This window comes from Mustelus asterias, chromosome 11 (assembly GCF_964213995.1).
Source record: "Mustelus asterias chromosome 11, sMusAst1.hap1.1, whole genome shotgun sequence".
NCBI lineage: Eukaryota > Metazoa > Chordata > Chondrichthyes > Carcharhiniformes > Triakidae > Mustelus > Mustelus asterias.
In genome coordinates, this window is record NC_135811.1 from 45,921,775 (window position 1) to 45,949,375 (window position 27,601).

Sequence of the window (27,601 nt, forward strand, 5' to 3'; positions counted from 1 at the left end):
TTGGGTCGCTGTATTCCATTTGGGCAATTTGAATTGCAAACAATTTCAAAGTGCAGGAACCCAGTTCATTCGGTGGAAAGGATTCCCTGCAGGAGTGGAGAGAAGTTGCAATGAACTTCACATACACCAATGCACTCCCTATATAATAAAATGAGGGTGATTTTAACTCCTTGCCTGCTTTCTCTCACTGCCACCCCTCCTGGACAACAGAGAAATAAGGTACAAGCAACACTGAGCAACAAGTAAGGGGAACTGTTGATATTGCATTGGGAATGTGAGCATATTTACACCAGTTTCATTGAATTTAAGGTTTTGCAGAGGTAATGAACACAAAATAAAGCAGCATAAAACTTCATTACCTTGAGGGTATCATAACCTTTCTGAAGATAGTTGCCACATCGTTCATGCTCTCCTATAGACGCATAAAACTTACTCCACCAATCAATAGATTCCTCCTCCTGTATATAGAAATAAATCATGAAATCTCCTTAACAAAATAGAAAGTACAGGACACCAAGCTGGAATACTAACAATATTAACCACCAGACTGGGACCTTCCCTGATCTATGCTAACCATCAATACTGGAGGTTTATTTGCTAATGTGCAAGTTGGAAGCCAAGCTCCTCTAGCAGCAGCTGTAAATACTTCCCTTAAAAAATGTTAGTGGGGGCAATCTTATTTTCTTGTCCTTGCCTGTCGGTGGGTGGGTGGGGGGAGCTGGTAAGATAGCAAGAGAAGTGCAAAGTTGGGTTTGTGCCCAACTTCTCATCTATCGCAATCCTACTGGGCCCGGATATCCGGCAAGATCAGCCTTGCGCCCTCTACTGTCAGCTGCTGGCTTTCCAGTGAGCTGGGGCCCACCCCCTCCCCTTGTTGGCAGGAAACAGACTTATGATGTTTTTTTTGGCACGGGGTGGCATAAGATTGAGCTTGCGGTCTTGCTGAAAAAAACTGATCTGAAACTCTCCTGTTTTCACGCTTGTTCGGGACTTAGAATTTTTTTGGTAAGATTTCCACCCCCCCTCCCCGCGTCTTTTAAAAGTAAAGTGCAATTGAACAAGCAAAAACACAAATCAAAATCTGACTTACCTTTACAATCTGTTCACAGCATTGATTAAGAAAATCAATACCACATTGCGAATGATGGAAGGAAAGAGAAAAAAAAAATCAAGTTGATGAAAAGAGTGAAAGTTGTTCACCAAATTCAAACAGTTAACATTGCTCTGGATAGGAAAGAATGATCAGGTCAATTTTCTGTTCCAGGGGAGAGGGCTTTATTATGGATAAACCCATCATTCCCAAGAAAAAATTCCTAAAGCATGAGTTTATTACATACCTCCTCAGGAAATCACGCGAAAGATTGATTTCTAACTTTGATGAATTTAAGTCCATGCTTTAAGTAAATGCAGAATCTTGGGCCACAATTCAATCCAAAAAATCATCAGGGATTAAAATTTCTGGCTTTGGTTAGTGCTGTTTTCGAGCCTCCTTTCCTCTCAAAATTTGGATTTTAAGTTTTAGGGAGCAATGAAACAAATATATTATCGTAGATCACTGCATTGATGAAGGTATGTAATGAACAAATATTGGTTAGTAACACCATTATTCAATTCCAAAATAGAAATTCTCTTGCAATACAAAATGTCTGTACTGATCATGCATGGAGATGCATAAAGTTTTTTTGAATGACAGGAAATGGGACAGAACTTAACCACTTTACAGGGGTCCATTACAAATCCAAAAGATTCAAATTTTCTCCATGGGATTTAGAGACACAATCCTTTTTAATCAGCCTACACAGTCTGATTCCTTGAAACGCACACAGCATTATTAACATGTGAAGATCGAGTTTTTAAACAGCTGTTTCAAAAGACAGTACCATTGTACAGCACACAGTACATACCTGGGAAGATCGAAAGATAGCCAGTCCTGCAGAATCAGTGGGCACCGTCTTTGTTTGTTTTATAATGAGAAAAGATAAGGATTTTAACAATGCTGTATAGTTTAAAGATGGCCCTCGTTTGACTTTTTTCTGCCATAGGTTTAACCTGTAGTCTGTGTAGGCTACCAGAGGAGATATTGTGTCTTTTCCAAGCAAGATTTTAGGATCAACTGTATGTAAATGAGATTTGGGAGCAGATCATTTGCATCTGTACATCAATAGATAAACTGCTTTTAAAGAAATCTTTTATCATCACAATCAAACAGTCAATCTGTCAATAGCTAGTTTTCTGTATGATTTTTAATATTAAATGGAGGTGAGCCCATACTAGGGATTTTGTTTTACAATGCACACCAGTTAAAAAAATTTTTATCAATGCTAAAACAGATTTTTAGATGGAGGTCTAATATACAAAAAAGGTTACGGCTACCTTCAGAAACTTATTCGACTTAGTGAGAATCTGAAGAGCTTGTTATAATTAATTTCTCATACGTTTTAGCTTTGCATGCTCTCCTGGCAAACCTTACAAAAGTAAAAGTCAAATCAAGAAGCTCAGAAGAGCATTCTTATTAGATTGGGGCCTGTATTGACAAATAATTTGCATTTTAGGACCTTTTATATAAAATGTGTAGAGGAGCATTGCATGGCTAAAGTTGTGAAGCAACAGAAAGCAGCACAGTGCACAGTGGTTAGTACTGCTGCCTCACAGCGCCTGGGACACGAGTTCAATTCCAGCCTCGGGGGTCACTGTATATGCGGAGTTCGCACATTCTCTGTCTGTGTGGGTTTCCTCTGGGTGCTCCGGTTTCCTCACACAGTCCAAAGATGTTAGATTGATTGGCCATGCTAAATTGCCCCTAGTGTCCCAAGACATGCACTTTAGGGGGATTAGCAGGGTAAATATGTGGGGATAGGAGCTGGGTGGGATTTTGTCGGTGTAGGCTTGATGGGCCGAATGGTCTCCTTCTGCACTAGGGATTCTATGAGGACTGAACAGAAGGAAATAAAGTTCACTGAAAGTTCCAGCAAAAATTTAAAGGTTTTCTTCTGACTTATTATATTTAAAATGTGTTCTGAGAATTCCAAAGATTCACCACCCTTGAGTGATGAAATTCCTCCTCATCCATATCTCAAGTGGCTTCTCCTTATTCTGAAATTGTGTTCTTTGGTTCCATGCTCCCCAACCTGGTTAAATATCTCGGTCGGAATTTTCTAGCTGTTCACGCTGGTTTGAACCTCTGGTCCCGCCAATGGTGCACCCCCACCACGGGGAACCAGAAGATCCCACCATTGGCAAATGGCAGGGAGGCCAGATCATCCCACCCCAGATTTGCATCCTGTCTATTCCTTTATGTATTTTGGAGGTTTCGGTGAGATCATTCTTCGAGACTCTTGGGAATCGAAGCCCACATTCCTCAATCTCTCTTCATAGGACAGTCCCACCATCCTGGGAACAAGTCTAGGTGAACCTTTGTTGCACCCCCTATATGGCAATAATATCAAAACTGCACTGAGCATGCCAGGTGCGGTCGAACCAAGGTTCTATATAATTGAAGCAAGACTTCACTACTCCGGTATCCAAACCCTCTAGCGATAAAGATTAACATAACATTAACCTTCCTAATTGCTCGCTGCACCTGCATGTTAACTTTCAGTGACTTATTACAAGGACACCCGGGTCCCTTTGTACATCTACATTTTCTAATTTCTTGCCATTTAAGTACTCTGCATATCCATTCTTCCCAACATTACATTATATTCCATCTGCCATCTTCTTGCCCACTCACCAAGTCTGTCCAAATCTTCTTGAAGTCACTTTGCATCTTCCCACCCAGTTTTGTGTCATCCGCAAACTTGGAAATAATATATTTGGTCCCACACTGTTTTCTGCCGGTCATCCAATCCTTAAACCATGCTAGCAAATTACCTCCTATTTCATGTGCTTTAATTTTGCTAACCAACTCCTGTAAGGGACTTTATTAAAAGCTTTGTGAAAACCCAAGTCCACTTTTATCAATTCTGTTAGCAACATCCTCAAAAAAACTCCCAACAGGTTCGGAAAACATGATTTCTTGTTCACAAATCCATGCTGACTTTTCCCAGATCATTGTTATTCCAATGCCCTTTACAGTAGATTCTAGCCTTTTCTCTACTACTGATGCAAGGCGAAGAGAGATTTGTGATTCTACATTTTCTCCCCCTCCCTGCTTACATTGTGGGGTGATATTTGCTAACTTCCAATTTGCAGGAACCATTCCAGAATCTGTAGAATTTTGGATGATGATCACCAATGCAGCCACTATTATCTTCATAGCTGCTCCCTTCAGAACTTTGGGATTTAGAGCATCAGGTCCCGAGGACTTAACTTCCAGTTCCATTCATTTTTCCAACACAATCTTCTCACTAATATGAATTTCCTTCAATTGCTCATTCGCTCTAGTCCTTTGGGTCTCTAATTTTCTTGCATCTTCCTCAGTGAAGTTAGACAAAGTAATTGTTTAATGACTCTACCACTTCTTTATTCTCCTTTATCAAGTCTCTTGACTCTGCCTGTAATAGACCCACAATGTCTTAGTCAAATGTTTCCTTTTCATGTACCTATGGAAGTAGATTTCACGAAATGATGATCAGCATTGAATAAAATTTTTTTTAAATTCAAGCATAGTCACTCCTTTAGAATCCCTTTAGTATAGAAGAGGCCATTCGGCCCATTGAGTCTGCATTGATTCCGATAGGGCCTGGGTTAGGTGTTCTATCCCCATAACCCCACATATTTAGCCCACTAATCACCCCAACCTACATATCTTGGGACACGAAGGGGCAATTTAGCATGGCCAATCCAACTAACCTGCTCATCCTTGGATTGTGGGAGGAAACCGGAGCACCTGGAGGAAATCCACGCAGACACAGGGAGAATGTGCAAACTCCACACAGTCGCCCAAGGCTGGAATTGAACCCGGATCCCTGGTGCTGTGAGGCAGCAGTGCTAACCATTTGAACTGCATTGAGGATCAGGGGGTAAAGATACCTTGGAGAAAAGTAGAATTGCTGGTATGGTAAAAAGTTGTTGATAGGTGGAGACTAGACTTCTAACTTAACAGTCACGCAGGCCAGGAATTGATCTGTGTTGAGCTAATCTCTCAGCCAAGGCAGCAATAAGGGAACAAGTGGTTATAGCATCTTCAGGTTAGGAACATAAGAGTCAGGTCAATCACTACTTCTGTGCTCAAAGTGTTGTGCTACCCCAGACAAGGACAGAGTCAGGGTTAGCTGCGATATCTTCCACAGACCAGGCCACTGACAGTTAAAGTCAAGCTTTCTAGACTAAATCTCCAATAGGCGTTGATTAAAATGTTCAGCCCATTCGTCCCCCTCCCCTATCCAACTCAGAACTACTCTGGACCTGTAGCCCAAGATGCCAGGCAGGTCAAAAAGGTTCTAAAGTTTCTCCTTTTGAATCCCTACAGTACAGAAAGAGGTCATTCAGCCCATCAAGTCTGCACAGACTCTGATGGGTCCTATCCCCATAACCCCACATGTTTACCCTGCTAATCCCCCAAAAATATAAAAGTATGATAAAGCAGAAAAAAGTGGTAGTGGGCAGAGAAGCAGCAAAATCAGATCGGAACTTAATTTTAAGAGAACATAAAGCATTTTTATTTTGGGCATCTAAAGAGTTTTATTGATTTAGCAATCAAGGGTGAGGGAGGGCCAGATGTCAGGTCATGTGAGCAAATAACAAAATGGCTGGCCTAGGGAGGGGATAACTTAAATAATTTGCAAATATATAAGATTGGTTGTGCTATTTTAAAAATACTGTTAAGTTTTTAATCTTTAGTAGGTCAAAAAGGGCAAACAAATACTTGCTAATTTTATTGTAAACCAAAATATATTTATAGACATAATGTACTTTAAGATGTGCCAGATTACTCTGAACGAATGCTGAAGTAAATTGCAAGAAAATGGCCTATAATTCACTCCAGTTTAGGAAATTTAGTGCAGAAATTTCTAGTTATTGACAGATAGCTAATTACAAGACAAATGAATGTAGCAGATGCTAAACACTCCCATAATTTCATTTAACAGAGTGATAGAAAACAATCCAGTATAGCCACCAGTATTGTCATCTCTTCGTATTTACTTTCCATACATACATGCAGTGCTGATGAAGTAGCCATTTTGACGACTGCTTTGGTCATACTATCTACAAACTGAAAGTTAGAATGCATTGTGAATGTTCCATCGTGTGGGGGGTTAGAAAAATGACGCTTTTACCCACTCGACCAAAATTACAACATTTCCAAACTGCTTTCATCAACCGTATATCATGACAGATTACATTAATGGGCCTAGCAAAACAGCAAACATAGTATCTGTAAAATAGAAACACGTCATGCAATCCATAGCTTACAAAAACAAATAGAATCCAGGCCACTGCTTTAAATAGAGCCCCAACTTGGGTTTGTATTAAAAATGTCAATAATTGGTATTCTAAACTCTTACTCCAATTTGTCAGTTGCGAGGCATGATTTCTCCAAGATTTCCATTGTGCCTGGGTTGAATGGGTGCATGTGTGGATTATGTGGGATTACTGAATTTCAACATGTCCTGTAGCTCGCCATTACTTCAATCATTGCTTCATCTTTTCAATTCACAAATAGATTTTAATCCTGAGCAAATTCAACAGATTACTTAAATTACTTATTTGGTTTGTGAGGATTAAAAACGTGTCCTCAGGAAGTTCACTTAAACATCAACGCTGGAAACCGCCGACCTTGCCTGTAGCTGGGATTCTCCAGTGCCGCTGCAGTGAGTGGAATTTCGGCTGAGCGCCAAATTCTCCGTTCTCGCTGGCAGCAGGATGGGAACAAATGAGATCGGAGAATCCCACCCCAAAGCTTTGGAGGATTTTTCAGACCATTAACAAAATGAAGTACTTCACCTGTGATTCAAGGAGAGGCTTTTGATTATCTTCCACATCAATGACACAATCACGGGCATTTGAAAGCAGAGATGCTGTGTGAAATTTAAAAAAAATTAAAGCCTATTATCAGCGTACTAGCAATTTCAGTGAGTGCAAGATAATGCCAAGACAATACATTTAGACAATGAATAAACTATCAAAAAAATTATACATTAAAAAATGCTGCTTGTAATGGCTCACCCAATGGCTGCTCTTCTAAAAGGGACCCAAAGATCTTAAAACACTTAAGTTTACTTATTAGCATCACAAGGCGGCTTACATTAACACTGCAATGCAATTACTGTGAAAATCCTGTCGCCACACTCTGGTGCCTGTTCAGGTACACGGAGGGAGAATTTAGCATGGCCAATGCACCCAACCAGCACGTCTTTCGGTCTGTGGGAGGAAATCAGCGCACCCGGAGGAAACCCACCCAGACACGGGGAGAACGTGCAGACTCCGCACAGATAGTGACCCAAGCCAGGAAACAAACCTGGGTCTCTGGCGCGGAGAGATAGCAGTGCTAACCACTGTGCCACATGTCGCCTTATGATGTAACATATATCCAAGTTTGAGACTGTATGAGATTGCAATTTCTATGCAAACAGAAGATACCTTTTGACTGCATTCCAACAGTCTCTTTTTCAGCGTATGGATCAATCCGATATTCTTGCAGGCGATGAATTGTGCACTGTCCAACTATTGGCTTACGTCCAAAAGGTCGATGATCAATGACCTTTATGACAATAGGAGGGGCGTACATTTCCTCTTTTGGAAGCAGCTAGAACCAAGATCAGAAATGACAAGAGTATAGGTTTATGTTCCGCTCCATCCACTTGCATAGATCTTTATTCAGTGATGACATTACTTGCCACAGCCCAAGTTCATCCTTGAAATGGTCAAAGTATGGGAATTAAATTCATGATGGAAAACTTGCTCCACTTGATTCCTCAGCCTTCGGTGATATCCTGGTTGCTGGCGCTTGTTCAGATTTGTGACCAATTTTACCTTTAGTATTTTGCACTCACCTTTACAAATGGACTAATTTCCAAATTAGACCTTCAAGCCAGCCACCAGTATAAAAGCTAATAGTCCAATAGATTGACTTATTTAACCCTCTTATTATTCTGGAAAGGAAACAAGTCCCATTTTAAACACTTTTCTTGAACCTTTCCAAGCAATTAGAATTTTGAACCAACTATGACTGGTGTGCTAACCAAGTAAGAAGTTTAACAACACCAGGTTAAAGTCCAACAGGTTTATTTGGTAGCAAAAGCCACACGAGCTTTCGGAGCTGCAAGCCCCTTCTTCAGGTGAGTGAGAATTCTGTTCACAAACAGAGCATATAAAGACACAAACTCAATTTACATGAATAATGGTTGGAATGCGAATACTTACAACTAATCAAGTCTTTAAGAAACAAAACAGCATGAGTGGAGAGAGCATCAAGACAGGCTAAAAAGATGTGTATTGTCTCCAGACAAGACAGCCAGTGAAACTCTGTGGGGGTTACAAATAGTGGGACATGAACCCAATATCCCAGTTGAGGCCGTCCTCGTGTGTGCGGAACTTGGCTATCAGTTTCTGCTCAGCGACTCTGCGCCGTCGTGTGTCGCGAAGGCCGCCTTGGAGAACGCTTACCCGAATATCAGAGGCCGAATGCCCGTGACCGCTGAAGTGCTCCCCAACAGGAAGAGAACAGTCTTGCCTGATGATTGTCGAGCGGTGTTCATTCATCCGTTGTCGCAGACGCTGCGACAACGGATGAATGAACACCGCTCGACAATCACCAGGCAAGACTGTTCTCTTCCTGTTGGGGAGCACTTCAGCGGTCACGGGCATTCGGCCTCTGATATTCGGGTAAGCGTTCTCCAAGGCGGCCTTCGCGACACACGACGGCGCAGAGTCGCTGAGCAGAAACTGATAGCCAAGTTCCGCACACACGAGGACGGCCTCAACCGGGATATTGGGTTCATGCCCCACTATTTGTAACCCCCACAGAGTTTCACTGGCTGTCTTGTCTGGAGACAATACACATCTTTTTAGCCTGTCTTGATGCTCTCTCCACTCACATTGTTTTGTTTCTTAAAGACTTGATTAGTTGTAAGTATTCGCATTCCAACCATTATTCATGTAAATTGAGTCTGTGTCTTTATATGCCCTGTTTGTGAACAGAATTCCCACTCACCTGAAGAAGGGGCTTGCAGCTCCGAAAGCTTGTGTGGCTTTTGCTACCAAATAAACCTGTTGGACTTTAACCTGGTGTTGTTAAACTTCTTACTGTGTTTACCCCAGTCCAACGCCGGCATCTCCACATCGTGCTAACCAAGGCCAGTCAGACAACATGGTTTTGGTGTGTAAGCCTCGGATACCAGTGAAATTCCTGGATAAATTTTAGTGAAAGCAATTTGGCATTCATGTAAATATTCCTGCTAAAAAGTAGCAAACCTACATCAATAGTTCCTAGGTGCCTTATCTAAAGCACATTATCGAGTAGGATACCAGACATGTGGCTATTGAGACAGACATTCTTACAATGTCCAGTTACAAGTTAATCTTGCCCAAGTGTAATTGCTGTTATAACCTGAAGAGGGTAAACGCCATCCATAACAGTTTTGTTGAATGCTTCAAATATTAATGTTAGCATAAATAATGATCTTAAGCTGCATAGATTACAAATCAGATGTCATTTTATTGCTGGCATATTTAGTTGAAAATGGCTGTGGAAACCACAGCTTAAAGCATTATTGAGTTAGCCTATCCAGTTTATACTCAGAATGGTGCCTGTGGAGAGGTCTAAACAGTGGTGGGCAACTGCATTAGAATTAAGTGGTGCAATCGTATATACAGCTGACAGTAGAGTAAGGTACGAATTAAATATTTAAGTCTTAAGTAACCAGAATTTAAACTACACACTATTCTATTGCATTACATAGAATAGAATCCCTACAGTACAGAAGGAAGCCATTTGGCCCATCAAGTCTGCACCACCCACAATCCCACGTAGGCCCTATTCCCATAACCCAACATATTTACCCTGCTAATCTCCCAGACACTAGGGTCAATTTAGCATGGCCAATCGACCTAACCCACACATGTTTGGAGTGTGGGAGGAAACCAGAGCACCTGGACGAAACCCACGTAGACACAGAGAATGTGCAAACTCCACACTGTCAGTGGCTCGAGGTCAGAATTGAACCCGGGCCCCTGGCGCTGAGAGGCAGCAGTGCTGATCACTGTGCCGTGTAATAAGAAAATGGCTCAATCTTGTGAAGGGATTTACTGCACGGGGAGTCAGTACTCGAATACATACCACTTTCATAAAGAGAACAGAAGCGGGGAAGTTTGGACATTTCTTAAGACTCTTGATCACTGCCGATTCCAAAAGCTCGCCGCCACATTCCACGATGAGACTCGGGGAAGCAACAGCAGCCAGTTGATAGGTCTTCATGTTCCGCAGGCCCCATGTTAGGATCTGTAATTATATCTCACTTCAAAAAACTGTATGACACTTAGATTAGTGAACGCATCCACTTCCTTTAGTTTGAGGCAAATTACATAAGTCATTATTTCAACCAATAGCATATAAAATATAGAACACAATGGCCCAGATTTTGCAACATTTGATGGTGAGGATGTCAACACTCCAGTGTTATATTTGGGTAAAACCGACAGCAACTTCTGGTGCCCACACTTCCATGGCTAAATAGGGAAATGGAGAAGTTACAGTCAGTGTTACCTGCTCCACCACAGGCTGTGCCCAGTCTTTGCTGACGGTACGGGGGGGTCAGTGTCATAGACGGTTTTCACTTAGAGTCATAGATCTTTTCAGCATGGAAACAGGCCCTACAGCCCAATTTGTCCATGCCATCCCTTTTTTTTAAAAAAGCTACTAAGCTGGTCCCAATTGCCCACATCCCTCTATACCCATCTTACTCATGTAACTGTTTAAATGCTTTGTAAAAGACAAAATTGTACCCGCTTCTACTACTACCTCTGGCAGCTCATTCCAGACATTCACCACCCTCTGAAAAAAATACCCATCTGGGCCCTTTTTGTATCTCTCCACTTAAACCTATGCCCTCTAGTTTTAGACTCTTCTACCCTTGGGAAAAGATATTGACCATCTAGCTGATCTGTGCCCCTCATTATTTTATAGACCTCGATAAGATCACCCCAAGTCTCCTACGCTCCAGGGAAAAAAGTCCCCCCGTCTATCCAGCCTTTCCTTATAACTCAAACCATCTAGTCCCAGTAGCATCCTAGTAAATCTTTTCTGCACTCTTTCTAGTTTAGTAATATCCTTTCTATAATAGGGTGACCAGAACTGTACACAGTAGCCCATCGCCTTACCAATGTCTTGTACAACTTCAACAAGACGTCCCAACTCCTGTATTCAATGTTCTGACCAATGAAACCAAGCATGCCGAATGCCTTCTTCACCACCCTGTCCACCTGTGACTCCACTTTCAAGGAGCTATGAACCTGTACCCCTTGATCTCTTTGTTCTGTAACTCTCCCCAACGCCCTACCATTAACTGAGTAAGTCCTGTCCTGGTTCAAACTACCAAAATGCATCACCTCGCATTTGTCTAAATTAAACTCCATCTGCCATTCGCCAGCCCACTGGCCCAATTGATCAAGATCCTGTTGCAATCCTAGATAACCTTCTTCACTGTCCACCATGTCACCAATCTTCTTGATCGGGGACCAACATTTTCAACTGTTCCCAAAATCAGGAGGATCCGGAGTTTTTGAATGCAGGGATAAGTGCCGATTACTGAATAGTTGCTGTGGCCCGGAGAAAAATCAAAGGTCTCAGTCCTCAAAAAAGGAGAATCAAAGTTGCAGAAGCAGCTTCATAATTCCCTCAATCTCATGTGAAATACTCGATCGTCATTGCCCTTCTTGTGCAATGATTTAAATGTTATTCATACTTTCAAACTTCCTGTTTTACTCGGAGTGTCAGCAATGATTCTTCAACGCGATTGGTTGAACATCCTGCCCGACTTTGATGCCACAGATCCCCCCTGGAAGGTAGGGGATTCAAACGGCAGCTGGTGAACAGGGAAGCCTTCGTTAACAAACCAGCCAAAACTTTTTGGGCAACTATAAACGAGGTAAAATGGCAAACGTCACTCTTTGATCACCGATAGCAAAACCTGGACCACAGTAACTTAGAGAAAACACTTCCTTCATCAGAAACTCCAAAACTCATCCAGAGACTTTTGAACATATCTAGAAGTCCAAAACATTCCCTATTGAATAGCAAGCTAAACAAGTTTGCACATAATGGGGGAATATTTTCCATCCTGCCCACCATGGGAATTGTAGCGGACAGGGGGTGGACCATGCAAAGGTCTATCGACCTCGGGTGTGATTTTTCGGTTTTGGAGCATGTGCGCCGGAAAATGCTCCTCAAGTAAAATGCTCCAGTGCTCAGAATCCCTACACTGCAGCAGGAGGCCATTCAGCCCATCCAGTCGGTACTTACTCTTCAACAGGGCATCTTACCCAGGCACTACCCCCGTAACCCGAAGTACTTACCCTGCTCATCCCCCTAACCTACACGGTGCTAAGTTAGTTTTCAAGGGAACATTTTTTGTCTCTAATTTAAGAGGTTCTGGCGTAGAATATTAAATATAAAATGAAATATCCACGAGCAACATAGTAAAGTTAGCCACGTTTTGTGCCTCTTGCAAACCAAGAAAATGCTTGCCAATTCTGAAAAAAAACTAATCCAGGAGAAAGGAGACTTACCTCAATTGCAGTAAGCTGCACAACGGGTCTGATGCCATGTGGCACCATGTAGAGTGCACCGCGGACTGGAGGGAGAATTGGTAAATTCGAACCATCAGGCTGTGGGAGTGGGGAGGGGAAAAAATTAGAGCAGGAAAGGTACGATAAGAGCAAAAAAGATTGAAGAGTCTGAACACCATTCTGCAGTAACAAAGCAGCCAGCCAGCAGATAACTTTATAGAAACTAGAAACACTCGTGAAGGCCTAGGAAAATCGGACAGGATGTAGAGTCCGCAGAGCGATGGGGAAGGAGCAAACAGCAAAAGAACAGAGCCAGTCAGGAGGCTTCAACTTGGATAGCAAAGGAGAAGCAGAACAATAAGCTATCTGGTTTTAGAGTGACAAGGTAGAATCATAGAATCCCAACAGTGCAGAAAGAGGCCATTCGGCCCATCGAGTCTGCACCAACTCTCTGACAGAGGATCCCACTGAGACCATTTCCCGTAACACCACATTTACCATGGTTAATCCTCCAAACGGACACATCTTGGGACACTAACGGCCAATTTAGCATGGCCAATCCACCAAACCTGCACATCTTTGGACTGTGGGAGGAAACTGAAGCACCCGGAGGAAACCCACACAGACACGGGGAGAATGTGCAAACTCCACACAGACACAGTCACCCAAGGCTGGAATTGAACCGTGGTCCACGGCACTGAGGCTGCAGTGCTAACAACTGTGCCACTGTTTCCCTTTACGTGCAATTCTTTTAGGTCATGTGTGCAGGTAGGAGGAAAGAGGGAGTGGACAGAAATGTCCCCAAGTTTCTCAATAATGTTCTGGCAGAGAAAACAGTACAAACATGAAACCACTCAAAACTCAGATAGGAGATTGCAGAGAAATTGAACTATATGAATAGGTAAGCAGTAATGCTGGCTTTGTGGCATTAGAGCTGCAAAGAGAAAGCTCCGTTATGTATCTACTTCACGTGCAAGCATTGCCATCAGAGCTGGGGATAACGTCATTGATTATTGTATTGAAAGTGTTTAGATACTTCAAGGTATTTACTTTGTCTTTCAATATTAGTTCTGCAGCCATGAGGAGCTCTCCAGTTTTCTTTGTTCCAGTCATTATAGGGTACCAGAGGAGTTTGGGGGCCATATCCGTTTCTGGGTTTAGCTTCACCATCGGAGGACAGGAACATCTGCCCAAAAATTCATCTTTTCCCTGTGCAGAACAAACACCAAGTTACATTTGCAAAGATCTTGCACGTTTCCCTCCGACAGACAAAAAAAATGCAACGCAATCAAACTAAAAATTAAAGACAGACGTACAACTTGGTCTTCATCGAATATCTCGATCATCACATTCGGTGGGTTTTTAATTAGGGTTTCAGGGCTGCCATAGATATCAATATCATTGAAGATGAGGGTCTGGTCCCAGGTTGGGTTCAAAGTGGATTTGATAACTTCGGTTGTCTTGCTTTGATGAAGAAATGAAACATGAGCGTACGGATCTGCAAAAACAAAGTCATATGTTTGACCAGAGAAAGAGAACATTCGGACCAGACACTCCGAGCAAGACCATTCAAGCCAATTAGACACAGAGACCAGCGCGCAAAGGGATTGGACTTTGAGAAACTGGAGGGAGATGCAGCTGGTGGGTATTTTTAAACAGTTTGGAAAACTACAGTCCACATCTCCACTATTTATCAAGCTGAATGCCCCTAGCCTGTTAGATTGAAGAAACAGCCCTAGCAATGAGAACCCAACATAAAAATTGAAGCTTTCATCATGTTCCTTGAAAAGCAAATTATGCAGGTGCAATAGAATACCAAAACTTAAATGAACAGCTACACAGTCGAGGTTGTTGAGATTTCTAAACAAGAGCAATCTTGATTGATAACTACCTTAATTTACACGTGGACTTTATCCTAAGCTTATTACTGACTATTTACACAATACCACATCCCCTTCTTTCTCTGCACCTTCTCATTGGACGGCTGCTGATGGTGGTTGCAGCGTAATAATTGGTCTAAGCAGCTCTGGGTGAGGAAAAGTGCAGAGCAAGGACAAACAATATTCTCTGTACTCATTGCTGCCCAGTGGCTTGTGTTACAAAGTCCCTTTGTGCAGTGCTCGAGTGTGAGGATAGGGTTATGCTTGGTTGGGATACCATCCTCACATCAACGGCTAAAAGGCTTGCTGGCAATTCACTATTAAGCTCGCACAAACAACGATCACCCTCGGCCAGATACCACCCACCAGCATACAGGACACATCTAAACTCAAAAGCTGACAACTCAAAACGGCACCAAGCATAAAATCTATGATGTGCCATGAGGTGAGAGTTTACGTACTCCTGCAACTGAAGGTATGCAGCGCAATGTAGAGAAAAATCAAAGGACGCTTGTGAATTGGTTTGTATGTCACTGTAATAAAAGATGTCCTTGTCCACCACAGACTGGAATCCCAAGAGAATTCCCACCCACAGTGATATCCAATCTATGGGAGCAGTCACAGGCGATCGGAGCCGGATGCGCTATCGAAGCTTTTTATTTCTGTCATCGGCCAACACAAAAAAAGTCAGACACTGCTCACAAATACTGACCATTTGGTGACAGACAGTCAATAAATATCATGAGAATCAACACCTTCAGGACAGGTGAAGAGAAAGTTAGACAGGGCGGAGGGAAAAGAATTTGCAATTCTTATTTGCCCAACATTTCTCCTCACGATACTGCGTTCCCTCAAAAACGTCCCAAACTAGTTTATGACATTAGTTGGCAGCTGTTGGCCTCCATCTGTACACTGTCAAATACCGAGTTCTAAGTCATGAAATGTTACAAGTTTAGATTTCACCCCACTGACATGTTTGTACAAGGCTTAAATGATCAAACTGCACTGTACATAACCTTAGTGATTAAAGGTCCTAATTTGTACATATTATTGAAACATTAATAAACTTTTAGGTAGACATCTCTAAAGTGCAAGAATATTGTAATACAGCTTTAACAAAATACATCGAGTTATAGCCGGGGCATTTTTGTACATTTGGGTTCCGCTGAGTCTGGCATCAGCAATACACAGAAGCCAAAATTTGGGTTGCTGACTGGCTAGAAGGGTGGCTCAAGGGCTGGAATTACAAGCAAGGTTAGTTTCCTGTTCAGAAGTCAGAAGCACTCTTCCATTGGTGAAGAATTGGGAAATATTTGGTTTGAAGTGGTGTGTGCTGACTCAGCTTCTGCAACATTCAGTATATGTTTTGCACTTATCTGCAAAAATAGGGCACTTGCCAGGGGATAGTATTCATCTCTGGATACCTGCTAAGGGGGCTTTTGCTGAGAGAGGGCGAGTTAGGAGTTCGTAGGAGGGCACTTTGTAAAAGGTATTGGAGGAGGAAATTGCTTGTTGATGGGTTGGGGAATACTTCAAAAATCTAGAGGTGACCAATGTAATTGTCATTGGTTTGGGGTTCGCTCCAAGTATTAGAATACAGCATTAGGGCTGAAGCAATTGCCTTAAACATTCTTTGCCAAGAAGCTGCTTTCAGCTTCATAGAACAGGGGCGGGCAAGGAAATGTTAGGAATGGGTTAACAGACCTTCCAATTAAGTCCTAATTTGATGTCAATTATTCAATAGAAGCCAGGGATATATAAAGGGGCTACAGGTGGCACTGGGTGTTGGAGGAGAATTGGGTGTGGAGTTGGATCAACGAAATAAAGTAGTTAATGAAGAAGCTGAACTTGTGTCTCTTTTACTGAACTGCAGCTGAGGGGCTCAAACAGGGAACAGCACTGTGAAACATGCAACTACAACTGTGTAGGCAGACTGGGGAATTACAGAGTTGAATTCTTCAAAAGGAGTTTTGGATGATGTTAGATTTAAAGTTCACCAAGTTAAAATCTCAACGAAAATCACGAATCAAGAGACTGGGTTCAAGGAACCAAGAGGAGAAAACTCTAGAATTGCAGGGATACTGGCAAAGGTTACCGAGACACATTGAACTTGTGCATCATGTCACGTCTCAAATAGTGGAAAGTATTTGCCTTTGTCGTTCAATAAACCTTGTTGGCCTACATTCTAAACGAATGGTTGTCCTTGATAAGATTTTGTTGGTGTTCAATGGGTTGCAGCTCACTAAATGCGCTGACTTTATGCAAACAGGCCAGGCTGGAATTTCTACCTATTGATATTTATGATTGCTTCCCCCTCGTTGGAGGGCAGACATCTCTGGACTCTGGCATTATCTACAACTCTTAATCACCTTTATCTGAACAGCAGGTACTTGGTGAACATGACTATTTCCTGTACAGGCTCTCAGCCCTGTTCCAGAAGTTATTCTGTAGGGTCAGCTGCAGGTCAGCCTCCAATAACCGACTGCAGAGTTCAAGGCATTTAACTCTTTCGCTGCCAACACTCTTAGGTTTAGAAAGAAAAGACTGGAAAATTGGAAATGCGAGTGTAAATCCTACGTAACAAAAATGTACGCAGAAACTCTCACTACTGCCACACAATTGCCTAGAACACAGAAGCCGAGAGCAGAAACTGAAATGTGCAGCTGTACTGTACTTAGAGACTTCAGCAAATTGCAACAGTAGCACCAAAACTTACATATTCAAAACCCCAATGCTTTGGGCCGACTTTCTTCCAGATGCACCAAAACCATGAATCATAGAATCACAGAATCTCTACAGTTCAGAAGGAGCCATTCAGCCCATCAAGTCTGCATCGACCACAATCCCACCCAGGCCCTATCCCCATAACCCCAGGTATTTATCCTTGCCGATCTCCCAACACTAAAGGGGCAATTTAGCATGGCAAATAAACATAACCCGCACATCTGTACTGTAGGAGGAAACCTACTCAGACACAAAAAGAACAAAGACTCCACAGACAGCAACCCGAAGCTGGAATTGAACCTGGGTCCCTGGCACTGAGGCAGCAGTGCTAACCACTGTGATACCGTGCCGCCCTATTGTTGGGAGCAGCATGGTGGCACAGTGGTTAGCACTGCTGCCTCACTATGTCAGGGACCCAGGTTCGATTCCCAGCTTGGGTCGCATCTGTATGTTCTCCCCGTGTCTGCATGGGTTTCTTCCGGCTGCTCCAGTTTCTTCCTGCAGTCCAAAGATGTTTGCGTTATGTTGATTGGCCACACCTACACAGACACGGAGAGAATGTACAGACTCCACACAGACCATGACCCAAGTCAGGAATCGAATCCGGGTTTTTGATGTAGTGAGGCAGCAGTGCTCACCACTGTGTTGCCCCCAATAACACTTGTTCCTTATTGTTTTATTGTCTTCATAGAACCATAGAAAGAGGAGGAGAAAGTCTGCTCAATTTGTTCTGTTTGAGGTTATTTGAACAGCACAACACCTTGCTGGGATTGTACACTGGCATTGACTGGTTCAAACTGAAGCAGAATTGGGTACATGGAAGCTCCATCGCCACCAGCAGGGCCCATTGGAGAGAAGCAGCCAGAAGGCTCAAGAGTAGTTACACGTTTCCCCTTTTTATCCTCAAAATGCTGCTTAGGCATTTTAAAAAATCATAGAATCTCTACAGTGCAGGAGGATGTCATTCAGCCCATCGAATCTGCACCAACCACAACCCCACCCAGGCCCTATCCCCACAACCCCATACATTTACCCTAGCTGGTCTCCCTGACACTAAGGGGCAATTTAGCTTGGCAATCCATTCTGTGAACCTTCTGGCTGCAGAGGTTTTCAACGCCATGTTACATATCCAAAGAATTGCAGGTTGCTTCAAGAGCTGATCACATGACTTGATGATTGTCATTAGGGCATGCGCTCAGGCTGCTGTTTCACTTTCAGTTTTGTACTTGCTGCTCTCTTCACTGCACCTCTTCTTAAAACCTGTTGTGTGTTAGTTTGAATCTACATACGCAATCCATCTTTTTTTTCCTGTGCAAAACCCCACAACCCCCAACATCGCTAGGACATCACATGCTACAGCCAGGATCATCCCATATGATGTGTTTTTTAATATGCATGTTCCCGATTCACTGTTGAAATACTCAAGTCTCTAGCTTTGAGAATCCCTCTGTTTGGGAGAAGTGATGGAGGCAGGATGACCACAAACAACAATTCCTGTTTCATTAGCATCCTTACAATCAGCCTGCCCCTACAGCAGGTTATGGGAAATCCCAGGGTGATATCATAGGGACACAGGCCTGATCAGTCATCGCCATGCCTCTCTTCAGACCTGACAGCTGAGAAAATCCCAGGCTTACCCTATAACCTCATGAAAACATTGACCAGCATCCAAACAGTTGTTTGGTAAGACAGAACTTGGAACATCACTGGAAAAGGGAGACCCGTGGCCATGACTTTTCATCTTGCATTCATCAGGACAAACACAAGAATGTCAAATTTCAAACAATTAAAACAATTTACACTGGAGGAGAAAAGGGGATTGGCTAGTTAACAAGTCCACTCAGACTGGACAAGGCACTACCATGGAGAAAGCAATGGCAAACTATAGTCTCCCCAAACTCTTGGGTAATTCAGGCAAGGTGCAAGGATTGAACCAATTCATTTTCTTTCGAGAACTAGTCCCTGCATGTGAATGTATGTCACTTTGAGCAAGTGTAAATGAGCAACTTTACAAGCTCAAATGATTATCTTAAATTGGTTGTTAGCACACTTTGGGATCGTTCAGTAAGTGCTGCCCAATCATGGAATCATATCCAACAATAGGCCTTTTGTTCTGGATTTTACAAGCGTGGGCTGGTTGAATATGGCCTGTGTTCTGCCTTTAAAAACAAAGGGACAGGCTGTTTGATTCGATTAGAAATTGTCCTTAAAAAAAAGGGCAAAACAAAGGCTGTACTCAACCAGTGAGTTAAAGCACTTGGACAATGCATCTAATAATACATTAAAAGAGACTTTATTAGATGAAGTTTGTCAAGTACGTACCTGAAAAACTGTCTTTGTCCATGGCAACTATGGCTCTTGCTTGATAAATATAGCAACGAAGGTGATAGATTGAAGGGCCTAGAACAAAATAGCTATGTTATTAAAAAGATGCTCATGTTACAGTCAATGTTACATTCCTAAAGTGTTGTGTGAAGTGTCAATCTGGTGCAAGGCCCAAATGAACACCCAAGTACATAAGGACCTCTCCCAGGATGCTTCAATTTTGCTTTTGCTCCAATATCAGTTAAAGGCCAACACCAATTTCAGGTTACATCTGCTTCAGGCGCAAAATATCACTCACTCCAGTGTAACATTGATTATTTGAATAATTACAAATGCACACTTTCAGGACAGTTTTGGAAAATGACTGACACACAACCATAGATACAATTGAGACACTGGCTGGAATTTTACCGATCCACCCACCATGAGAATCGGAGCGGGCGAGGGGCAGAACATGGGGAGGTCCGTTGACCTCAGGTGGGATTTTACGTTTTGGAACAAGCGAGGCCATAAAATCCCACCCATTAAGTCATTAGTCAAAGACGACAGGAGCGGTGGAAGGGCGTTTCTCGGAATGAACGACAGTAACTAGTGGTCTTCCACTGGGATCAGTGCCGGGACCTTAGTCGCCACACTACCAGAAGGATATGGATGCTTTGGAGGGGGTGTAAAGAAGGTTTATCAGGATGTTGCCTGGTCTGGAGGCTTTTAGGTATGAGAAGAGGTTGGATAAACTCAGATTGTTTTCACTGAAAAGACAGAGGCTGAAAGGCGACCCAGAAGAGGTCTACAAAATTATGAGGGGCATAAATAGGGTGGAGAGGGGCTTTTTCCCCAGGATGGAAGGGACGACTACAAGGCAGCACAGGTTTAAGTTGCGAGGTGGTAAGTTTAGGGGAGACGTCTGGGGAAAGTTTTTCCGCAGAGGTTGGTGGGTGCCTAGAACACATTGCCAGTGGAGGTGGTGGAGGCAGGCATGTTAGCAACGTTCAAGATATATCTTGATAGACGCATGAACAGGAGGCCAACAGAGGAATAGGAACCACATATGGTCAATAAGTAGCGAGTCTAAATAAAGATTAGGAATCAGTGCAGCCTAGGTGGGCCGAAGGGTCTGTTCCTGTGCTGTATTGTTCTTTAACAATGTACGTATATAAATTGAAGAGCAAAACTAAATGTGGATAGCCCAGTGCTAAAATATAGATCTTTATCATTACAAATGGGGGGAATAAAACGCAAGAGGCAGATTTTAGGACAATGGTTTCAAGGGAGAAAGGAAGAGATGGAAAAATTATTCGGATGAGTTCTGATGTATAATTGCAGAGAGACCAGCGTTGGTTCCTCCACATCACTACTGGTGGAAGATATGGCAGTCTATTGCATGATGGTAGAGTATTAAGAACTGTAGGGTTTTGCTTACGGTCAAACACACAGGAGATCATGGGGGTACTTGCTCCAAACACCGAGTCTGTTGGCGATTTATCACCTTCCTCACTGGAAGCTGGAGCCTTTAAAACAAAACAGAACAGATCAAGGAAGATGTCACAGGTCATTATTCTTTTCCACTCTATAGCTTCCCTGTATAGCCACATCACAGAAAATGGAATATTTAAAAGGCTCACGTGAAATGTTTATTACATAACATAAAAAGATGGGAGTTCAGGTGTTTTTCATGTGTCAGTATAGACTCGATGGGCCAAAGAGCCTCTTCCAGATGAGAGATTAAATATGTACCCAGAAATCATGTTATCTGTGCAGACAAGGTATTACTTTAATTTCAGAGCAGTTAACTCACCAGAGCACCTTCCAGTTTGAAGACTGCCGCAGGCCCAAGTCGTCCAGACGGTGCCATTTTCCTTCGCCACCTTCTGCGTCGATAAGTATCCGATTTGCGCTGCTTCAGGTGAAAGTTCCAGCCAATTAGAGAGGCGTATTCCCACCCTTCTGAATCCTGAGATGACTGGCTCTGAAAGTTGGAAACAAGAGAAAAGCCAATAAAATAAAAAGCCAGCAACAAATGGGGAGATTTTATAAAGCAACACACACTATCCCAAAGGGCTGTGGAAGTTCAGTCATTCTGCATGTTTAAGGTCAAGATTGACAGATTTTTGATTAACAGTAAAGGGTTATGGGGATAGTGTGTGTGTGTAAAAGGCAGAGAGGTATTTGATCAGCCTTGGTTGCATTGAGTGACGGAACAGACTCAATGGGCTGAATGGCCGACTCCTCTCCCTATGTTCCTATATTTCCACAATACCTATAATCAAATGTTGCTATTTTAAATTTTAATTGCTTAAATTAACGTGCATTGAAAAACTTGTTATCTGTGGGCAACAAACACATGTTTAGTAATCTAGCTTCACAAATATAACTTCACATATAAAAGTTGGGGGAGAAAAGTCATTCAATTACAAATCACAATAGAATTGGGTTTTAGGAGAAATGTTACCACGGATTATTTCCACAATTCAAGATCACCCCCAAAACAATGACAGCACACTGAAGGTGTGCAACTTTCAAAGGCTACCTTTACAACAGGCTGCCAGGACGCACCTTGTGTGACGGTGCACTTTGCAGGTTGTCCTTCTTGCGGCGTCGCACCCAGCGCCTGCGCCGATGGGTGTGATACATTTTCTCTGTTGAGATCCAGGATTTGGGCCTGTCATCTGGGGGTATTGTTATTCCGTACTCCCAGCCTGCAGGGTAAAGAGGGGGCAGAAACAGGATGGAAAAATAACAGACAGAAGATTTTTAAAAAAAGTCACCAGCAATCCCTCAAAACCTCGAAGCAGCTACAAGTCACACACGCTTTCGAAAGCGGAGTTTTGCCTCATGTACGGCAGGGTTTTAAGTAAGGAGACAGGGTGAAGGCATCTCTCCCTTGGTGGTGTATCTCACTTTTTTCAGGCAAGTAGAGCAAAATAGATTTGAACCCAATTATGAAATACAGCCCAAGCAATAAAACCACTTGCCACCGCTTTATAGACCGGGACATATTCTGCGATTCCTGTTACCCAACTTGGCAAGCACAATTTTTTTTTTAAACTCCATGTTTTTTGGTAATGAGAATGATCAGTAATAGCTTGTTAAATTGTACCTTAAAAACAAGACAAAGTTGAATGGAGCTCTGTACATGCCCCACCAAAAGATCGGGTTTGCTTGGTGCCATGACAATGCTGGTAGCTACTGATGTGTAAACTGAGTGACCCCCCTCAACACCACCGTAAGTTGGCCAGATTTACTGCAGCCAGTGAGTTTTAATATGGGACAGAAACTAGAAAATAGAAGCAGAAGTAGGCATTCAACCCTTTCAGCCTGTGCCACCATTCATTTTGATCAATCCCTCAACCCAGTAAATCTCTTCTGTTACCTCCAGAACTTTCACATCCTTCCTGAAGGCTGGATAATATCTGAACAGGGCCCAAACTGTTTCATACATTCCTAACTTTTGTAGTTTATGCCTCCCATTTAGAAAGCCTAGCATCCCAAGTGCTTTATTCATTGTCCCACCATGTCTCTCCCTTCTTGCACCAGCCTTAATATGGTCATATTTGGCCTATATTGCCTCTTTCTTCCTACCAATACCTGTATTGTGTTCAATGGTCTGACTGATCCACGTAGCTATAAGGATACTTCAAAACACTAAATAAACCAGTTATAGATTTGGAACGAATGTCATCTCCACGTTGCTTTGAGATAACATAGATATATGAAGTACACAACTAAACCAACAAATACATCACATCCCCTCTCATTTTCCTTGCATTGAATCGCATCTGCTGTGTTGACCTATTCCCCCAGCTCAAGTCCTCCTGAAATCTATCGTCATCTGCCTCAACGTTTACTGCACTTTCAGGTAATCTGTAAATTTCTAAATTGTGTCCCCTGTACGCCCAAGTCCCAATTCAATAATGCATCTTAGAAACAGCTCATCACTATATCAGCTGGGTACCAGTGGGATTTTAACTCTTTCACTACAAGTTAATTGAAATTCTTGAGATTCATTTTAAAAAATCCAACCTGGAACAGCGAACAGTAAATCAATTCCCTGCATACTGAACAAAATTTCTTCCAACACGCAGATCGCTATCAAAATCACCTTGCTCATCCACTGCACGATTGACATCATATTCCCACTCCTCTAGCCAATTCCAGCCAGGTGGACACTCAGTCTCCTCTTTTGAGGAACTCTTTTCACCGTTCTGTGACAGGGAAAATAAAAGCAAACTTTAGGGAATTGGTGACATAAGAGGCTGAGAAACTGTTCATAAACTGCATAGTCACAAACCCTACAGCCACAAAAACATACTTCAAGATCTTTTAGACCATAAACCTGGAGGTAAGAAAACCAAAAGATAGCACAGCCTGGACTGCAGGAATTGCATCAGACTAACACATGTCCAATGTTCGTTAACTTGGTATTAAATTTCAGTTTACAAGTGACCAAACTACAGAAAACAGCAAGAATAGAAGCCACCAGGTCTGTCATTAGTATACTGTGAAAATATTTTGAATGAAAAAAGTGTTCCAAGATACAGCTATTCTAGCGTTTGTATTGTTAGTGTAAATATTGCTCCTCAGTCAATAACACCCAAAGATTGGTGCAGTCCTTTGTAAATATCAAGTGTGTAGGTATATTCACAGTCTGCTAAAAACACAGCAATAGCTACATTTGACCAAAAAAGCATCAAAGAACTCAAAGGGCCATCAAATCATTAAACTACACATATTTAGTTTGTTCTCACTGAACATTGAGGGGAGGCATGAAAGGGGTTTAAAAGATGAGTGGCATGGACAGAGTGGATAATCAGATGCTTATTCCCAGGGTAGAAATTTCAAGTACTAGGGGACATAGATTTAAGGTGCGTGAGGAAAAGTTTAGGAGATGTGCAAGGCAAGTTTTTTTTTTTAAATAGAGGGTGGTGAATGCCTGGAATGCCTTGGCTGGAGTGGTGGTGGGAAGAGGTACGATAGCAGAATTTAAATGAATACATGAATAGGATGGGTTTTTATACGTAGCTGTGTGGGAGCTTGCAGAGTGCAAATTAACTGCTGTGTTTCCTTCATTACAACAGTGGCTACTCTTCAAAAGATACTTCATCAGCGGTAAAGTGCTATGAGAAGTCTGGTGGTCATGAAAGGTACCATATAAATGCAAGTCTTTGTGACCTTGGAAATTTTGCTTTCCTAAGTATATAGCAATAGATGGAGACCACACTGAGAAACTCAAATCACACTCCTGATTGATGGCTTTCCTTCAATTGTGCTGTCAGTTCCATGCAAGACTGCACAGTCACACAATGCTGACACGGCAAATGTTACCAGTACGCACCAGATCAGTGTAGGGTTCCTCTGCCACTTTCCATTCAGCTCCTGGGTAGCGAGTGTTATTTTCATAAACCTCATCGATAAACTCGGTGTGACCAGCATCAGCTTCTGTTAGCAAACTTTAAACAGAAATGAAAGTGAGCCAAGTTATGTTTCATATTATACACAGAACGTACACCGTTTCTCTCATCTCAACTCTGCTTCAGTTAGTCTAACGGGCCAGCCCACCACACCCAGTCCATGACCCAAGTAAAAGTGTGCACTGCCCCAACGGGGTAGAATTGGCATCATTCCTCTCGGAGGATAATCCAGTCAGACCAAGGGAAGTTGGGAAAGGTTTGAAAAGGACTCGTGCTGGAGAGGAGTTCTAAATTTGCTAGAGTTGTAAAGTTCCAAAAGATATGGGCTGGATTCTCCGACCGCGCCCACAGTTGGGATTCTCCTGTCCCGCCGCAGTGAATGGAAATTTGGCTGAGTGCCAAATTCTCCATTCTCACTGGCAGCGATAGCGCGGTGCATAAAACCGGAGAATTCTGGCCACGGTTTAAAAAAAAAAATTGGATCTTGCCAAAATTTAAAATGTTTCAAATTTCAACAAAGTCAATTCAGTTCTGAACAAGTGCAGTGAGCGAGTCTGAAGAATTCACAGGGCATTTGAATTAGACATGAGAGAAAGAGGCGCCTGAAATTTCCACTCAAGTTGGAGAGTCAGCCTTTGGCTAGCTCAGATTGGAATTTTCCACAGCTCTCCAGAGCTGGAGAAGCGAGTCCAACAAAATCTATTCAAAACTCAGTCAGGCTTTTCAAAGCAGCAATCTCGGTCCATTATCTGACCTGCCGCTTGTACAATCCCTTTGGAGTTGAAACCTTCCATTTTCAATCTATGCAGGAATAAATTCATTTCAATTTTGATAAAGACAGATGGGCGGGGTCATTGCATTTGGTTCCAATCAGTGGACAGTGAACAGTGCAGAGGTACTTTTAAATATTCAAAGTTTATTTCAAAATCAGCACAAGATTCTTTTTAAATTCTTCTGCATCAACATATGTTCATTAAATGAGAAGGATGCCAATTCTAATTCTTTACATTAAAGCCACGCATATTCTGTCCAGCACTAACACCAATTCCTCACCCATAATCCACTGGCCCCCTCTCCTCCTAATGCACTGAATTCAAAACCTTCATTTTACAAATCTTACCAACTTCCTCCAGCATTATGTTTGTTTGCTCTTCAATCACAGAACTGCCTCCCATCTCAGCCTGGTTGTGAACAGCTTAAAGGTTTTAAGAAGGGACTTCCAAACTCACTTCCTTAAAAAGCCTCCTCAGGCTCTTGACGGCAGTGGCAAGCACTGCTGCCTCTCAGCACCAGGGTTTGATTCCCAGCTTGGGTCACTGGCTGTGTGGAGTTTGCACATTCTCCGTGGGTTTCTTCTGGGTGCTCCGGTTTCCTCCCACAGTCCAAAGATGTGCGGGTTAGGTGGATTGGCCATGCTAAATTGGCACTTAATGTCAGGGGGACTAACTAGGGTAAATGCATGGGGTTATGGGGATAGGAACTGGGTGGGATTGCGGTCGGTACAGACTCAATGGGCTGAATGGTCTCCTTCTGCACTGCAGGATTCTCTCTCTCCAAACGGTCATCACCTCCAAATCAGCTGCTATTATCTTCCTGTGCATTTCTCCATCAGATTAGCTTGGTATAGCGTTATGGTGGAGAAGGTGGGAGAATGACACCAAGTGAATTGCCTATTTGGAGACCCAGTGCAGACATGATGGGCTGAATGGCCATCTTGCATGCTGTAAAAAATCTGTGATAAACTTGTATACGCTACATATACGAGATAAATAACTCCAAGCTGAATCACAAACACCAAAGCTGTTATTGCACAGTATCTGGTGGGGTTTTGCTGCCACCAGCTGACAGTGGGCTGGCATGAACAGAATGGTTTCAAATTACAATTTACCCCCCAAGTTTTATTGCTCACAGTAAAAAATTGAGTAAAAGATGGTCGGCAAATGCCCCCTTCTGGCCAGAAGAGGTAGTGCAGCAGCAAGAGAAAATTTCCCATAAACCGGTGATGAGTAATTGGCCATGCTGGGGGATTTAACTAACAACCTGCTTTTGTTCATGTTGGGGGGGCGGGGGAGAAAGAGGGGAGGAGGAGGAGAAGAAAGAGGAATTAGTGGTGGAAGATTAAGCAGAGTAAATATCAGAGTACATAACTGGCTGACGGAATGGCTGAAGCTGCACAAGAAAATAAATCACAACAGTTTCTGCTCAGCAAGTTATTTTTCTAGTTTAGACCCACACGCGTGAAGCGGGGAAGTTATTGAAGGCGATAAATATTTGGATAAAAACGGTCCTGACCCTTTTTCGGGATCGATGAGCCAGTCGCCTTCCCACTCCCAGCCTCGCGGGGGCATGAAGCTTTCCTTCTTCAGCTTGACTTTCCCCGTTACGTCAGAAAACTTGTGGCGACCCACAAGCCCGCTGGTGCCCCATTTGCCCAGCAGCTGAGCTTGGTTTTCATACTGCATAAAAGATAAATTGACAGGTAAAGTGAATGAAAGATGTTTCAATGCCTCATGAGATAATTGCCCCCCCAAATGTAAATTTAAATAGCGGATTGTGAGGAGCGTAATTAGCCCTCGATTGGGATAAAAGCTGCACAGG

General features: G+C 42.7%; 1 protein-coding gene across 1 annotated transcript in view; it reads right to left on the bottom strand.

The window, feature by feature from the left end:
• LOC144500502 (myoferlin-like) overlaps nucleotides 1-27,601 on the bottom strand; it is a 228,154-nt gene that overhangs the window by 99,039 nt on the left and 101,514 nt on the right. Inside the window, exons 26-41 of the mRNA XM_078223532.1 lie at nucleotides 27,296-27,459; nucleotides 24,928-25,042; nucleotides 23,695-23,797; nucleotides 22,149-22,291; nucleotides 21,391-21,561; nucleotides 21,016-21,103; nucleotides 19,593-19,670; nucleotides 13,983-14,164; nucleotides 13,717-13,875; nucleotides 12,667-12,765; nucleotides 10,220-10,381; nucleotides 7,522-7,687; nucleotides 6,886-6,959; nucleotides 6,098-6,154; nucleotides 1,896-1,952; nucleotides 360-458 (exon numbers count right to left, since the gene is read on the bottom strand). Coding sequence (XP_078079658.1) covers nucleotides 360-458; nucleotides 1,896-1,952; nucleotides 6,098-6,154; nucleotides 6,886-6,959; nucleotides 7,522-7,687; nucleotides 10,220-10,381; nucleotides 12,667-12,765; nucleotides 13,717-13,875; nucleotides 13,983-14,164; nucleotides 19,593-19,670; nucleotides 21,016-21,103; nucleotides 21,391-21,561; nucleotides 22,149-22,291; nucleotides 23,695-23,797; nucleotides 24,928-25,042; nucleotides 27,296-27,459 — 1,917 coding nt within the window. The remainder of the gene's footprint in view (nucleotides 1-359; nucleotides 459-1,895; nucleotides 1,953-6,097; nucleotides 6,155-6,885; nucleotides 6,960-7,521; nucleotides 7,688-10,219; nucleotides 10,382-12,666; nucleotides 12,766-13,716; nucleotides 13,876-13,982; nucleotides 14,165-19,592; nucleotides 19,671-21,015; nucleotides 21,104-21,390; nucleotides 21,562-22,148; nucleotides 22,292-23,694; nucleotides 23,798-24,927; nucleotides 25,043-27,295; nucleotides 27,460-27,601) is intronic.